Source organism: Arvicola amphibius, chromosome 4 (assembly GCF_903992535.2).
Source record: "Arvicola amphibius chromosome 4, mArvAmp1.2, whole genome shotgun sequence".
Taxonomy (NCBI): Eukaryota; Metazoa; Chordata; class Mammalia; order Rodentia; family Cricetidae; genus Arvicola; species Arvicola amphibius.
The window spans coordinates 90,965,543-90,982,075 of record NC_052050.1 but is presented as its reverse complement, the minus strand read 5'-3'; the positions used below and the strand labels follow the sequence as shown (position 1 = coordinate 90,982,075).

General features: G+C 52.2%; 2 protein-coding genes across 4 annotated transcripts; both read right to left on the bottom strand.

The window, feature by feature from the left end:
• Positions 1-1,083: 1,083 nt before the first annotated feature.
• Positions 1,084-4,556, bottom strand: Dnase1l2 (deoxyribonuclease 1 like 2). The gene is given in 7 exon segments (XM_038326951.1): positions 1,084-2,068; positions 2,378-2,629; positions 2,734-2,916; positions 2,918-3,023; positions 3,100-3,183; positions 3,272-3,360; positions 3,503-4,556. Coding segments are annotated over 7 exon segments (1,038 nt in total). The 5' UTR covers positions 3,773-4,556; the 3' UTR covers positions 1,084-2,014.
• A 133-nt stretch (positions 4,557-4,689) lies between these two features.
• On the bottom strand, positions 4,690-15,964 carry E4f1 (E4F transcription factor 1). 3 transcript variants are annotated; one of them, XM_038326949.1, is made up of 14 exons: positions 15,758-15,964; positions 12,345-12,496; positions 10,423-10,534; positions 8,115-8,308; positions 7,906-8,026; positions 7,584-7,736; positions 7,321-7,487; positions 6,786-6,995; positions 6,287-6,392; positions 5,983-6,200; positions 5,632-5,830; positions 5,411-5,553; positions 5,281-5,343; positions 4,690-5,204 (listed from the first exon to the last, which is right to left on the bottom strand). In XM_038326949.1, the coding sequence occupies exons 1-14, from the start codon at positions 15,918-15,920 to the stop codon at positions 4,848-4,850; spliced, it is 2,358 nt and encodes a 785-aa protein (XP_038182877.1). In that variant the 5' UTR covers positions 15,921-15,964; the 3' UTR covers positions 4,690-4,847. The 3 variants fall into 3 exon arrangements, with proteins under 3 accessions (XP_038182877.1, XP_038182876.1, XP_038182878.1); XM_038326948.1 differs by having other exon boundaries at positions 6,287-6,395; positions 15,758-15,963; XM_038326950.1 differs by having other exon boundaries at positions 6,287-6,395; positions 12,345-12,560; positions 15,758-15,817.
• Between the last annotated feature and the right edge of the window lie 569 nt (positions 15,965-16,533).

Genomic DNA, 16,533 nt, shown 5'->3' with positions numbered 1-16,533 from the left:
CAGAACCCACATGGTGGCTCATAACCCTCTATAACTGCGGGATCCAGTGCCCTCTCTGCTCCAAGGACACTGCATGCACATGGTACAAATACACACATGCAGACACACACATGGTACACATACATACACACATGCAGACACACACAGTACACATACACACATGCAGACACACAGTTTTTTTTAAGCACTCCTGTTAGCAGGGGGGATGGGTCTGTCAGTAAAGTGGTCACCATGCCATCGTGAGCTTGGTAAGAAGCAAGGCACGGTGGGTGCACTTGTAATCCAGTACTGGGTAGACAGGAACAGGCAGATCCCTAGGATTCTCTGGCCAGCCATTCGGGCCTAATTAGTGAGCGCCAGTGGGACACCTTGTCTCAAAACAAGGTAGATACCCCTTGACCTCTGGCTATCCATGTTCATACACTCATACAAAGAAGCTGTTCCTTGAAGCCTACCGCCTTTCAGCTCCAACCACAAGCACCCTTCTGCCTGGTGAACACAAAATGTCATTGTCCATCTTAAAGCAGAATTGTGAACAGTGTCTGCAGGTTGGCCTATCCCTGGCCTTTTACTGGCTGCCTTTTTGGAACCTTTAAGGCCAGACAGTCTCCGTCCCCAGTTATCTACTAAGATCGCCGGAGGAAATGTAAGGCCACGTACATTTTCATTTAGAAAGAATAGACAGCTATCAGAAGAACCTGAGGAACAGGAATGTGGAGGAGGACTAAAAGGTTGTTACCTTCCCGTGACCACGCCACCATTCTTGCCCTAGATGAGGACTGCCTTTCCTCCCTCCACCTCCTAAGTGCTGGGGACCAAACCCAGGGCTTCGTGCGTGCTAGGCCAGCACTGCCAACTGAGCTGCGTCCCCAGCCCAGTACTGCTTATTCAGTGCAAGGTCCTGAATCATGCATAGATTTTGCAAGAGCCAGACTTGTAGGTTGAGAATGAGGCTTGATTGAGCACCTACCTAGTACGTTCTGGTCCTTGGTTCAATTCCCAGAAATGCTAAAACAAACAGAACCAAACTTTTCTAACTCATCACAAGAGGTTTTTTTCTGTGACTCAGATCGATTTCTCTAATGCCACTAAAGATATTTTATTGACCTCCATAGACACACACAAAAATAAATACACACACACAAAGATGAGAAGTTTTAACAACCAGAAACCTCGTGAGAGCCTTGTGTCCACAGAGCAATTTCCTGCTCCTAAAGTGAGGGCCCACCCGAGCATAAACCTCCATCCTCAGGGCCTTGCCCAGGACTTCAGGGAAGAAGCTACATAAGACTCCTTTGAAGGGCTCAACCCAGGCACAGGCGTGGGCTCTGGGCAGGACTTGAGTGCCAAGCAGGTGCCTTTGTTTTGCTGTGTGGGGTTCCTCCCCAGAAAGTCCCAGAACAGCTCACACACTGGGTGGGTGCAGCTTCCCTTGCTCCTGCAGAGCAAGGTAAGAACCCAGCCTCTACTTCAGAAGAGTGTGTCAGGATCCCTGAAGGGCAGAATGAGCATGGGAAGCGTTTGAAGTTTGTACAAAGGAAATAAGAACAGGGAACTGGCATGGCCTAGAAGTGGCTGGTTTCCACCAGGCTGGGAAGTGGGCAAGCTAAGCCATCCATTTCCTTGAGAGCAGTGGAAACAGATCTACTGGTCATTAAGACCAAGTTTTACAGCCTAGGAACCCAGGTCTCAGAAGGCATAGAGGCCTCATCCAACGTGTGGGTAATCCTGGCCAAGAGCGGCTTGTTTACTAAGCATGCAGATAGTGCTTGCTGTTCTGGTACTTTCCATGGGTTCTCCACAGCAGCCCCATGAGATAGGTGATGTTAGCACTCCTTACAGACAGGAAACAGGCTTCCAGTAATCCTGTCATATGCCCATAGCGACTGTCCACACCAGCTGGCCCTGCCCTGTATTTTTAATGGGTGGGTGGCCCGCCACCCAGTAATCCATTATGATGCCATTCCTTATGGATAGAGTCTGCACGTGGTGTATCCTGGCCAGGCCTTAGCTGTCAGTGAGACTTGAAGGTCACTTCCACAGGAAAATGGTCACTGATGGCAAGAGCCTGGAAGGAGAGGGGTGGAGCCTTAGCAATTCAGCAGAGAAACACGTTCTCGAGCTGTGTTCCCAGCTGAGAAGGGGGTGGCGCAGTTTGGGTGGCCACCTGTGTGTCTCATGGTGCACCCATGTGGCAAAGGAACAGAAACATGCCAACGGTCCCTTGCTGGGGGACTGGCACTAAGGATCCTTGGCTATGGTTGCCTTTGTAGAGGAGCAGCAGTGTAAACTCACGGCAAGTATTTCTGTGAGCGCCCCCCCTCCATGGGCTGGTGTGTCTGCTGGGTCCCTCTTCATGAGCCTACCCCACACTCACCTGCGTCTGATCTAGGCCAAATTCCTCCTGAAAGTTGTGAACAGTGGCCGACTGGGGCTTCAGGCTCCTGCGCAGGTGGGCGCCACTCACTACGATCCGGTCATAGGCACAGTCGGAGTTGCCCACTGTGGTGTCCGCACTGTCAGGGATGAGCCACTTAAACACCTCACTGCTGCGCAGGCGGATTGATACCCAGTCGTGGGCCTTTACGTACTTGCAGTCGGCATTAAAGTCGCCCAGAAACAGCATGTCCTGTGGGCAAGCACAGTGGTAAATCAGTGCGCAGTGGTCCAGACCTGAGCACACCTTTAGTATTCTGGGATGTGAGTTAGGGAGCGGGGGTGGGGGTGGCCTACATCGGTGTTCCACTTGTCAATCACATCGAGGTACACATCGTAGAGGGCATCTATCTCTGCCACTGCCTGGTGCGGGGCTGCATGCAGGGGGATCAGCACGAGCTCCCTGGCGGCTGTGGAATGTGGGAGTATGAGATTCAAGGACAGTCTGGCAGAGGTAGGTCGGGGAGAGGGCAGCATCAACCTCACCAGAGCTAGGAGCTGAAAATTTGACCACGAAAGGTTCCCGGCTGAAGGCATCCTCTGGGTCTGGGTACTGGTATGTGCTCACAACCGACACTGCATCTTTCCTGGGAGCAGAGGACCAAGTGGTCTGCGGAGCTGGTCACCCCTGCTCGTGTCCCCTCCCTTCATCCCACCCCTCACCTGTAGACAAACAGATACATCTCCTTGTATTGGTCACGTCCAAGTGGCTTGCTGCTCACAAAATCGTACTTGTGCTTGGACACTCTGTGGAGAGATGCGCCAGTCCCTGGGTCAAGGCACCAAACCAAGCTTGTGATTGTGGCTGGGGTTGTGGTGCCCGGCCCTGCCACACCTGTTAATTTGCTCCATGAGCAAGGACACTGCACTCAGGTCTGGGTCTCGTACCTCCTGTACCAGGGCGATGTCATAGCCAGCCAGGATCTGAAGGAAGAACCCACAGATGCACTGTCCCAATCAGCCTAATTGCCCAGAGCCTAGCTTCTAGTCCCATCTTGCTCCCCACCTCCCTCCCCCCGCCCCCGTTGCCCACATCCCATTGCTCTGCTACCCCACTGAGCCTCACCTGTGCTATGACACTGCCGCAGTCTGGATCTGACACTTTGCTGTCACCAAAGCTCTGAATGTTGAAGGCTCCAATACGCAACGCTGTGGCCCCCATGGCCCCCAGTGCCCAAAGTGCTGTCAGCAAGACCCAGGGCCAACCCATGGCAAAGCAGAACACCTGGAGACAGGAATGTCCCAGAGTAACACCAGCCCATACCAGGCTGTATGTAGCCCAGCTGTAACCAGCTAGGCTGGCACCCATATTGCTCTGCATCCCTGCATTCTCCATGTTTCTTCAGTGTGTATGTATGTGGGCTGGGAAGGGGGGGCACATGATGACCTCTCATCCCAAGGATGGGAGGATTCTGTTCCCACCCAGCCTCCAGCCCAGCCCCTAGACTTACCTGGGTTGTGAGTAAGGTGGTAGCAAAAACTCAAGGGTCCTGAGTCAGAGAGATTCAGTCCAGATTAAGGGCCTCATGTGGCCCAAGATGAACTGCAGTCTTGGATACAGTAGCTCTGATTCCAAAGCACCCACAGGTATTTGAAGCCCTAGACCAGGAAGAGGCTGGACTACAATGGGAACCGCCCCTTCCATGGAGTGGATTCCAGACCTGACTCCCATTCCAGAGCCCCGAGAGACAGGGCATATGCCAAACCAGTTCCACTTACTGGCAGCCCCCGAGAAGAATCTCAGCACTACAGTGAGGACAATCATACCCACGGCCAGCCTCACCCCTCTCCACCTCTGAAACTAGATGGCCCAGAATAAGTTGCCTTGCGTTGCAGCCCATCAGGGAAACAGGATGATGAATCAGGAGACCAGCCCTAGCCTGCTAACATCTCCTGCAGCTTCCCCAACACCTGCCCATCACAGAGGAAAGCATCAGCTACTCAGGCTGATCCAGAGTCCTACGTCTTTAGACCAACCCCCTAGCCCCCAGCAGTGCCCGATATGATAGGTGAGAAGGAACACCTCACACCCAAGCAGGCCTGTGAAAGCTGGAGTCCCGGATCCAGCTGGGTAGGACAGCATCAAGAGGCGTCTGTCAACATGCCAGAGACACCTACGCGCCTTGAGGCGCCACCAGGGCTGCAAGCCAAGTGTGTGGCTAGAGGGAGGCCTGAGCAGGCAGGTGTGTCCAGAGGGTAACTATGAAGGCGGTGGTGCCAGCCCGAGGCTGCCTCAACCTTAACATCACAAGCTGCAGATTTTCATGTTTTATTGTAAAGCAAAAAACAAACAAAAACCCTGCATATCCACAGTCTCTCAGCTCTTCTGGGGCCTGAACTTCAACGTCTTCTGACGGGGCAGGTGTGGCAGGCACTCGGGTCCTCACTCTACCACAGCAGAGGCGCTCGAGCTATACGATGACAGTCTGAACCTCAAGCTGGCCCTCTGGGGAAGCAATGACCAGCTCTCCTCCGTGCTCCAGGATCTCTATGTCCTCCGAGGACACCATTGTCACAGTGGCCTGTTCAGTACTGTTTGGACCTGCGCGGGCTGTGAGCACAGTGCCCTCACTGATTGCTGAAGCCAGTGTCATGGCCACTTGTTCAGTGAGACTCTCAGGGGTGGCAATGGTGATGGTGTCAGCAGCGGCCGCCTCTGAGCCCAGTCCTGCCTCCTGGTCCATGGTCACATTCTGCACGATGATCTGGTGCCCAGCACCAGCCTGGTGCACAATTTGCTGAACCACCTTCATGATGTGACTGTCCACCTGCAAGGACCACGGTTCAGCTCGAGGGACAGCTCAGCAGCCTGATGACCCTCCCTTACGTCCCCTAGACCCTCACCTCTGTCTGGGTGCCCTCGATGATCTCAGTGGCTTCACTGGTCTCTGTGTCATCTGCAGTAGCCTGGAAAGCCAATTAGGTCAGCCGGGGCTGGCCTGAGTCCAAACTGCCCCACCAGCCCTGTACCTACCTCAATAATGTACTCCTGGGTATCAGCCACCACCGAGGAGAACTCCACCAGCACGGTGTGGGGATCTTCCGCCAGCACAGTGGCAGCCGCGGAGGGGCTCTCTTCAGATACCAGCAACTCCTCCACTTCCAGCAGGCAACCCCCTGCCAACAGGGAAGCTCAGCTCAGTCAGGGCCAATTGACCCCAGCCCTCACCCTCTCCTGCCACCTGTGGCTCAGACCTTTGGTGCGCAGGTGCCGGTTGAGTGTGCCATGCTCTGCGAAGCCACGGCCACACTTGTAGCATTTGAAAGGCTTCTCGCCTGTGTGGTGCCTCACATGCCGAACCAGTGAGCCCTTCTCCCGGAAGCCTCGGCTGCAGAACTGGCACACGTGGGGCTTCTCTTCTAGGTGTGTCCGGAAGTGCACCTGCTGGGCATTCTAGGGAAACCCTTCCGTGACAGCCAGTTCTCAACCATAGCCCCCACCCCCAGGTCTAGGCTGGGAAGAAGGTGACAGGGACACAGCCAGACCCCCAGTTAAGACAATGGAGGGTGGGTACAAGCATAAGGATTGCAGGACCAAAGGCTTACCTTGGTTTTGTAACGCTTGCCACACTGGGGACAAGGGAAAGGCCTCTCGTCTGAGTGGACACGACGGTGGCCTCGCACATGAGCAATGGTCTTATAAAGCTTCCCACAGTCTCCACAACGAAAGCGGCGCTCGTGCACGTGGACCTCCTGGTGCTTCTTGAGCAGGTAGGCTTTGGGGAAGGCCTTGCCACACTGTGTGCAGGTGAATGGCCTCGGCCCTGAAGCCACACTCAGCATTAGGCCATTTTCACCACCCACAAGCCCACCAGTTGCCAGCCCACAGGCCTACCTCCCTGCTACTCACCTATATGACCTCTCTTGTGGGCCTCCAAGGTGGCTGCTGTTGGGAAAGTCTCACTGCACTGAGGGCATGGATGTGTCCTAGGCACCTTCGAAGCTTCACTGGCCACCTGCTGGGGGATCAGAGACCAGCCTCTAGCACTTACTGTAACCACGCTCCGAAGGTGCCAAACACAAGAGCCAGCCCTCTTCTCTCTTGGCCTTAGGTAAAGAAATTAACAGAGGACAAAATCACAGCAAAAAGCAATGCCACTTTTCAAGCTAGGCACAGCAGTGCATGTCCCTGAGTCCAGTACTCAGCAGAAGCAGGGGGATCAAAAACTGAGGCCAACAATGGCTCCATAGTAAATTTGGGACACCCTGGGTTACATTAGACTGTGTCTCAAAAGAAAAAAAAAAAAACTAAAGCTAAGTGAATTTAGGAGGTGGAAGCCTCACCTCAGCATGCTAATCAGACACTGGGCCAACCTCACAGAAAGATCATACCAGTAACGGAAACCTACTGTCTCTATCTGCTCCACCTCCAGCAGTGGCAGTTCTGGGGGTCCCTCTCCCAGGGACTGGGGACTGGACTCAGAGGGAGGGGCTGGCTCCAGAGTACTCTCCTCCCCAGCAACCCGCTCGAGGACGATGCCAGAATTCTGCATGGCCTGATGAAGCAGATTCTCACGGCTATTCTCGCTGGAACAGGGGAGTTCCTCAGGGTCTGGGGGCTGTAAGGGAGGTAGGGGGAAAGAAGGAAGGAGAGAGGCCTGTCAGGCAGCCCGGTACAGGGTACCCATTCTCACCCATGCCACATGGCAGCCCCATGGTGCACTGCCAGCTGCCTGTTCTCCCTGACTAAATTCCAGCTCATTCTCCTTGGACTTCACCTCAAACCTCAGCAGCTTCCCTGCCTGGACACACCATCTACTAAGGAGCTCTCCCCACAATCCCATGGGCCTCCCAGGGTGGGGGTGAGCTGTAACTCTGTCCTGGGCAAGTGGTTTCTGTACCCAGTCCTAGCACTGTGTGATCAACGGGAAGAGCAGCACCTACCTCAGGGGCAAGGGCCTTCATGCCCAGGGGAAGCTCCTGCATCTGAACATGGACTTCATGGATGACAGTGCCCTTGGCATCTGTCACCAGGTGAATCACAGGTGATGACTCCATGGGGTCTCCTGTCACTGATGATGTAACTGTCCCCACAGTGGAGGCACTGGACCCTTTAAGGAAGAGTTCAATGAGTCCTTGAAGAGTCTGGCAGCCAGTTTTGGCAACACCTGTCTCAAGGACTGAGGCTGCCTCCCTACCAAGCTGACCTGCAGGCACTTCCTCTTTGCTCCCAGCTGTGTCCTTGCTCATGCTGAAGCGGATCTTCTCTGTGCATGGAGTAAGAGACTTCAGGTGCCTAGTCAGCGCGCCTGACTCCCTGAAGCTCTTCCCACACTTGGCACACTTATAAGGGCGCTCATCTGTGAAAGGACAATCAGCCCTCAGTGTGGCACAGAAAGTGTTCTGTGCTGAGGGGACATGAGGCATGGAGCCCCGTCTCTTCATCCAAGGATACAGGCCAGCTGTAGGGTGCCCCCAGAGCCCGTCAACAGGCTACTTAGTGTAGCTCTGAGTGGGGACTTCACTCACCAGTGTGCCGCCTGTGGTGCCGGATAAGCGAGCCCTTGGTCCGAAAGGAAGCACCACAGAGCTTGCACTCATGGTCCTTGCGGCTGCTATGCGTTACCATGTGGGCCTTGAGGATGCTACCCTGTGGGGGAGGGGCAGTAAGGCTCAAGGAACCTCACTGGACAGGAGTAGGCAGGGGAGCCAACGGGCCCTTGGCCCCAGGGGCTCACCGTTTTGAAGGTCTTGTGACAAAGCATGCACACGTAGCGGCCTTCCTTGTTCACCAGCAGCTTGACTTGGGCCTGCTCGCCCTCCCCAATAAGCCCAAGTTCCTGATGGTTAGGACTGTCTGGAACCTCTGCCATCTCGCCATCCCCTGGCTCTGCCTCGGCAGCCACAATGACCTCTTTGATGTGCCCACTTCCTGAGGAGAGGCAAGTTAACGTAAGCCTCAAGACTATCACTATTACAGGCCCTGCCCGTGGGGATCCCTCTGCAGGAGTCCACAGGAAAGCCACAGAACTGTCTAGACCACATACCACCCCAGCCCCAGGGCCTAGAGCCTGAATCCAGTCTGCACTGAGGGAAATCTATGCAGCACCTATTAGAGGCAGCCTGACATGTGCCTGACCACCTTTGGGTCAGCAGAGCTGCCTGATACTCTGGTAAATAGGCAGTGAACATTCTAGTTCAGCTCCCTGCATTTTTTCTGCTGTGTGGCTCCAGTTTCACCAATACAAAGAAAAGATAGATCTGTGTGCTGTCCGATCCCTGTCCAGACCTGACTGGAGAAACTGGACATCTGAGATGGTGAGAGAAAGGAAGTCAGGTTTCTGCACTTCTCACAGGATGCTTTGGAATCTGACAATGTGCAAAGCCATACTATAAACATACTTCACATTTTCTACTCATAAAAGTGATGAGTGGGAACTAGCTGTGAAACTACTTCTTAGAAACCATCTCCATCCATCTGGTCTTGTTTTGACAAGCCATTCTCTCAAAACAGAATGAGTGAGCACCATGACTCAGAAACAATTAAGGCTATTTCTCACCCGTGCTCCAGCCCAGTGCTCCAAAAGCACCTTCCCAAAGGAGAGAGGCCTGATGGGTGAGGAATACAGGTGCACTGGCCCAAGAGGAAACTCATCTGCTAGGCCAGATGCCAAGAGCCTAGAGCTGATACAGCCACTCCAAGCAGCCCTCACCGCCTTTTCTTACCCAGGTCACCAGAATTGCTGGTGACCCTGACTCCTCTCCCCTTAGGGTGCCTACAAAAGGTACAGGAGCAGCAGAGGGTCCCTGAAGTAAGGACTGCTGTGCTAAACAAAAGCTTGACTACTGGGAGTGGGTGGGAAAGGACCCAGCTGGCAGAGCCTGGTTATACAACAGAACCCAGTGAACTTGTTTTCCCAAATAACACCTCCCACTACAGAAACTAAACTCTGTGCCAGGGCAGGAGCAGGGCCCCACCCCCACATGACAACATTCCTAAGTCTGACTGTCAAGGAGTTAGTTTCCTGTTGCAGGAACATTGAGAAAGGCATTGGAAACCCAGACAGGTGTCCAGGTTCCTCACTGGGAAGGGTAATGTACTTAGAGGCTCCCTTCCCAAGCCCAATGTTGGTTTTGTCAAGAGAGCCTTCCTCTTCCTGTCCCAATTGATTCTCATAGCTTTTCAAGGTCAAGTTCTATCCACTGTTCCAATCCCTTCCTGTCCAACTACCCGTTCACTCATCTGCCTTAGTCCCTGCAGAGCAATGATCGTTCCCTTCCCAACATCAACCACACTGGACTCAACCCCATTACCCTCCAATGGCTTTTGAACACTCAGTCACTCATCCCTTTCCTGAACTCAGTCCTTGGCTCCCTTCACCTGTTCAAGCCCAGAATGCCCTTTGAATGCTCCCTGCATACCCAGCAGTCTCCAATTAATGAGCACTTGACCCAACTCGGGCTTCTTAGTAGCCCCTCTTCCCACTTCACATCAGTGAGTACTTAAATTGAAAGCATGAGCCATCAAAGAGGCTTGGCGTTATATGCTCATAAAAGCCCATCAAGAATCAGGGCAAGGATCCATGCCAGTGTAAACAAGCAAAGGGATGAAAACCAAGGTCAAGCAACAAGTCTGGGCCAGCCGAGACATCAGCCACAGCCTGTCCACCCACTGACCCTACAAAGGCAACGTCTGGGGCAAGGGACCATGTGGTGTACATTGATGGGGCTGCCTAGGGGCAGGAAGGTCGAATTGGGGTGGCTGGGACATGGAGAAGATGCTGAAGACAGGGCCAGAAACAGCCTGCGACAGCACATAAGAGGGCTAAGTTCATGGTGGTGCATAGACTGAACATTCCCAAATGCCTTCAATTCTCCAGAGCAGTAAGGAAGGTCCAGGCTCACACAAGGCTTGGGCCCCTCTGTGGAGAGGACAGGCCTTGCTCTTGGGAGACTGGAGGATGTGCGCAGTGAAGACCCTCCAGCCCTGACTATAATCAAGACAATGACTCAGAGCTGAGGGCGATCCATGGACAACCAGCTTACCAACAAGGTCAGGAGCATGGCTGATGTCTGCTGCCAGAGAGGTGGCCTCCACCACGATGTGGGCCACAGTAATGGGCTCCTCTGGACCTCCCTCTGCTGCTGTTGGCACCACCTATCAATGGGGTCAAAAGACAAATGAATTCCAGATTTACAGAGAACTTTCCTCTGTGGAAGAGGGGAACTTGGGAAACTTCCACAAATTGCAGGAAAGGGGTGGGGGGCTCTTCTCTCAAAGGAACATGGCTCTAAGCCTGACTCCCAGCCTGGCCCGAGTCACAGTCAGTCCCGTCAGTCTAATACCGCTGACCACCACAGCCTGGACACAGATCAAGAGCATACCCAGCAAGGTACTCCTGGAAGGCATGAAGCTGTGCTAGCTGTAGGAGTGAAGGAGCCCACGCACAGCCCAGCCAGGGGTCAGAAGGAAGGACCCAGGGCTGTGGACAGACCTTCATGAAGTGTGCTCAGTGAGGGGAAAGTACTGAGTGCAAGGCTGAAAAGTTAATCCCTTCCCAATATCACCTGACCCATGGCCACTGAGGTTTCCTTAGAGCAGCGGCTCTCAACCTTCCTAATTCTGTGACCCTTTAATACAGTCCCTCATGTTGTATGACCCCAACCATGATTTATGTTTCTTGCTACTTCATGACTATAATTTTACTATTGTTATGAATCATAATGTAAATATCTGTGTTTTCTGATGGTCTTAGGCGACCCCTATAAAAAGTGTTCAACAACTCAAAGAGGTCACCACCCACAGGTTGAGAACTACTGTCCTGGAGATTTCCCTTCTCTTGGAGCAAAGGTACTAGAGACCGAACCTTTGTGCAGGTTAAGTAAACATTCCACTACTCAGCTATATTCCTAGGCCTCTTTCCATTAATAAAGACATAAAAGATGTAATTAGTTTTATGTATATGAGTGTTTTGCTTGTTTGTATGTATGTATGTATATCACATGCATGCCTAGCACCCACAGAGGTCAGAAAAAGGGCATCAGAATCTCCAGAACTGTAGTAACAGATGGTTATGAGCTACCATACAAGTGCTAGGAACTGAACCAGAGTCCTCTACAAGAGCAACAAGTGCCCTTAACCACTGAGCCATCTCTCCAGCCTCCTTTAAAGATTTATTTATTTATTATGTATACAGTGTTCTGTCTGAATGTATGCCACCATACCAGAAGAGGGCACCAGATCTCATTATAGATGGTTGTGAGCCACCATGTAGTTGCTGGGAATTGAACTCAGGACCTCTGGAAGAGCAGGCAGTGCTCTTAACCTCTGAGCCATATCTTCAGCCCCTCCAGCCTCCTTTAAAATGTTATTTTTAGTCTAAGTCATCTAAGGTAGCCTCAAACTTATATTGTAACCCAAACTGGCCTTGAACTTCAAATCCTTCTGCCTTAGCTCCCCCTGCAGCTGGGATTACAGACCTGTATTACGAAGCCTGGCCATAGCCTCTTCTTAATTCTACCTACTGACTCATGGGAATGCTGTCTATACAACACCATTTAGTAAGACTTTGTCAGTACATCCCCAGACATCACTGGGATTCAACCAAATGGGTTATTTTTATATAGGTCCCAGGACCCAGTAAGCCCTACTTCAAAATGTATACAAGACAGGAAATAAGGCTGCCATGACCTCTTAAGCTAAGATAACCTTCACACAGAAGAAAGGAAGGATCCCGGCCCCAAATCTATGTAGGCTGCTGAGGTTGAGCTACCCCAGGTCATCCAAAGCACCACTCCACTCCTGGTGGTACGACTTGGTCTTCCTTCACCCACAGCCATGTCTGACTTCTAACTGGTCACATGTCATAAACCAGCTGTTCAGGGTGCTCAAGATACTGTTTCCTCTTCCTTCTGGGAGATGAGCCAAACTAGAGCAGTGTGGATGGTAGCATCTAGAAGGGGCTCACCTCCTGGCCCAGCAGTGTAGTGTCAGGAGGGGTGGTAGGCAGGGCCTCTTGAGGGGTCCGGTGGCAGGTCTTCTGAATCTTGTGCTGGACAAAGTCCTCCAAGGCAGTGAATTCCACCTGGCAGCGGCCACATCTGTGCACGTCATCCTCATCTGCAATGAGTCTCATGTCAGGGGGACTGGAGGCAGTCAGGACCTCATCCCACGTCCTTCAAGGCTGAGACAAAAGATACCCAAAGATGGCACTAAAAGCAGAGCTGATCTGTCTACTCACCCCAGAGCTGCTGAGGATATCCTGGAATACATCCAGGGCTGGGGAACACTAAGGTCTAACCTCATATTTGAGAGGCCTACAGAAGCAAGGCCTATTAGGGAGACCAGTATTTTACACAGGGTTACCCTTACTGCAAATTTATCCTGCAAGGACAAACTGAAGCTGTCATATCCAAAGTCTCTGCACCACAGAGCTGGGGAGAGAGGCTGGGAGACATAGGAGCTCACCTAAGCAAGTTTGGGGACAGCAGAGCACCTAGATTTAAGATTACTGGGGAGCTAGGGAAGAGTTCATTGGTAGAATACTTGCTTAACATGCAGTAGACCCCAGAATTTGAAAAAAAAAAAAAATTAGGACTGCTGGTGATTTCCTGTGAGGCATCTCAATATTCACATCTTGAGAAGGATAAATAGGCTAATCAGTTACGTATATCCATCTAGAGCACTGCAGGGGCTCGGAAGGTGGATGTCCACAGAGCTCTGACGAATAGGCCAGGTTTTGAAAACTATCAGGAGCTGTCACCCCATCAATCTTGCTACTTTATGCATCTGTGTATATGGTGCTGAAAATGAACCTTGAACATTCTACCAGTGAGATAACATCCACACCGTGACCACTCTTTTCTCTCTTATATGATGTTACATTGGTCCCCACTGGGTACCAACCCTACTCCAGAGTATACTCCAAAGATAAAGCAGTCCAAAGCAGTTACACATCCCAGATACTGCATCTGGGTCCCTCACCATCATTGCATCCATTCCTGGATCTGCAGGAGTTACATAATAAGCATGTGAGAATTACTTTTTCTATTGTTTTTCTTTTTCCTTCTGTCTCTGTTTCTCTCTGTGTATCTCTCTTTGAGACAGGGTCTTTCTACATAGCCCTGACTGTCCTGGAACTAACTCACTATTTAGAACTGGGCTGGCTTCAAACTCAGAGATCCACCTGCCTCTGCCTCCCTGGTGCTGGTGTGCACCACTCCTAACAGCCATTTTTTTCTTTTAGATTTGTTTATTTTTACTTCAAGTGTGGGTGTTTGGCCTGCATGTGTGACTGTGCACCACAGGTGTGCAACCACCACCCAGCTGCAGCAAGGACTCTTAACACTGAGCCTTCCTTTCAGCTCAGCACCTAAGAATTTAAGCAAATCAATCATTCCAGCACCCTGGGGAAAGGTATGACTAAGTCCAACCTAAGAAAATTATTAAGGTTCAAGGTCACTCAGCTGAACCAACCAGACTAGCTTACAGAACAATACTAGTTTCCACTATCTCACACTCAGTCCCAGATTAAAGCCCATACTAGCCTGGTACAAGGGAGGAGTAAAGTCAATGACACATTAACAATCAAATAAAAGGGCAAACCCAAGCTATGACAGGCACACAGGCCACCTGAAGGAGGGTGGTGCCCTCCACATAGCTCACAGTCACAAAGCAAGCACTGAAGTGCCTACCATCTCTTACCCCTCTCATTTACAGTTTGACTCAGCACCAAGACATTGCTACTGGCCAGGCAGTGGAGGCACACGCCTTTTATCCCTGTGCTCAGGAGGCAAAGGCGGTAGGATCTCTGTGAGGCCACCTGACCTTACAGAGTGAGTTCCAGGACAGCCAAGGCAACAGGGAAACCCTGTCTCGAATAAATAAATGAATAAATAGCCACTGAACCAGAAAAGGACACACCTAGCCCATCTCACAATGAGAAAAGGCCATAACCGGAGTTGTTCTCAACATGTGGGTTGCCACCGCTCTGGTGGTGAGCTATCAGATATTTACATTACAATTCATAACAGTAGCAAAATTACAATTGTGAAGTAGCAACAAAGTAATTTGTTTGCTTGTTTTTGGAGATGGCTCCTCTGTGTAGCATCTGCTGTCTTCTGTAGATCAGGCTGGTCTCGAACTCAAAGATCTGCCTGCCTCTGCCTTCCGAGTGCTGAGATCAAAGGCATGTGCCACCACTGCCCGGCACACGGAAATAATCCTATGGTGGGGGTCACCACAACATAAGGAACTGAATTAAAGGGTTGCAGCATTACATAGGTTGAGAACCACTGCTATAAACAAACCCAAGAATCTATAAGCCAGATGCGGTGATAAATGCCATTAATACCACCCGGCACTGGGGAGGCAGAGGATCTCTGAGTTCAAGGCCAAACTGGTCTACGTAATGAGTCCCAGGACAGCAACGCCTGTACGTAGTGCGCTCCTGTGTCAAAAACAAAAACAAAAGCAAAAAAAACCCAAAAAACCCAAAACCAAAACCAACCAACCAAACAAACAAACAAAAAACCCAGAATCTCTAAAGAGATCCCTCTGAGACTGTAACTGCCCCTCTCCAAGCTAGCATACAGAAGAAACCCGATTACCGTGAGACTGAACACCCTTAGGACAGTATTTCTTGCCAAACCACTTCCTGTCGCATCTACAGCTCGGTGGAACTCAGAGTAGACACCTGAACCATCTCTGAAAGATACCAGTACCCAGAGAAGTAATCCTTAGTGTACCCAACACTGCCTTCGGCATACAGACATGCTTTTAGCTCTTCCCCGTCCTCCTAGGAGAAATTAAAGGGCGCCAATCTGATCCTTGACAGGAACGAGATGAGTGACCCAACCATTTTACAATCCTTGAACCTCAATTATCCCCATCTCTGAAGTGAAGCGTGGTAATAACAGTTCGCCTTTCGGGGTTAAGGAATGGTAAAAAGCCGAGACGGCGGGAGTGTGGTGCACATTCCTGGAGTCGTTGCTCCACCCAGGAGTGAAGACCCAGGTCCTCAGTGGGGCGGTGCCGCCTCCCCACGTCAGGTCCCTGATCCCTTTCAGGCAGGACCCTACGGCCCCGCCCTCAGTCTCCGGCTCCTCCCGGGCCAAGCAAGGCCCCAGCGGCAAAGGAGGGGACGCTGGAGCTAGGGCTGGGGATCGCTGAAGAGGTGCGAGCGACGTTTGCTAGGTCTACTTCAGGGGGCTGTAGGAATGGGCGCCCTATGAACCCCTGCATCGGGGCCCGGCAGGCTGGGGGTGGCCTGCGGGGAAGCCCGTGAGAGTTGTGAAGGTTTGCAGATGGCGAGTCTGCACCTCGCAGCCCGGGCAGAGCCGCCCGCACCTGGGCCGCGCCTGGCTCCTGCAGCCTCATTACCTTCCTCGCTGAAGGGCGCTGGGAGGCCAAGGAAGCCGCCGGAGGACAAGGCCGCCGCCGCCGCCGCCGCCGCAACCCCGCCCTCGCCCGCTTCACGCCCGGCTTCGGCCCGGGCTTCTGCCGTATGAGCGGCCGTCACCCGCACTGCCATCGCGCCCTCCATGTCGCAACGCGCCACAGGAAGATGGCGGATTTACGACCGTGTCGTCATAACAACGGGCCGAACCGAGGGCGCTGTGGGGTACAGGCAGGGGGCGGGACCAGGATGAGTTTGACGGACAGGCAAAGGGGCGGGGCCTCGGGTTGTGGTTGTAGAAGCGGAGCCCGACTCTCACAGCGGCAAGAGTGGGACTTAATCGAGGGCGGAAATGGACGTGGCTTGTGTTCCGTTGGCTGGACCTAGCTGGGGGTGAGCAACCCGTGGACTAAAGAATCTCAACTCTCGCCCTCGCTCTCTCTCTCTCTCTTTTAAATGTATATGGATATTTTGTATGCATGTATGTTTGTGCACTATGTGCATGCCTGGCGCCCGCGAAAGCCAGAGGAGGGTGTTTGATCTCCTGGAACTGAATTTACAGATGGAGTTACATGTAGGTGTTGAGAATTGAACCTAGGTCCTCTGGCTAAGAGCCAGTGCGTTCTTAGCCGCCGTGCGATCTCTCCAGCCCGGAGAATCTGAACTCTTTAGGGTTCAGAATCCTGGGCTCGGACCAAGGTTGAATTCCCTAATGATTATTCTGGTCACGAGAAAAGAACTCCAGTAGGAGTCAGTTCGT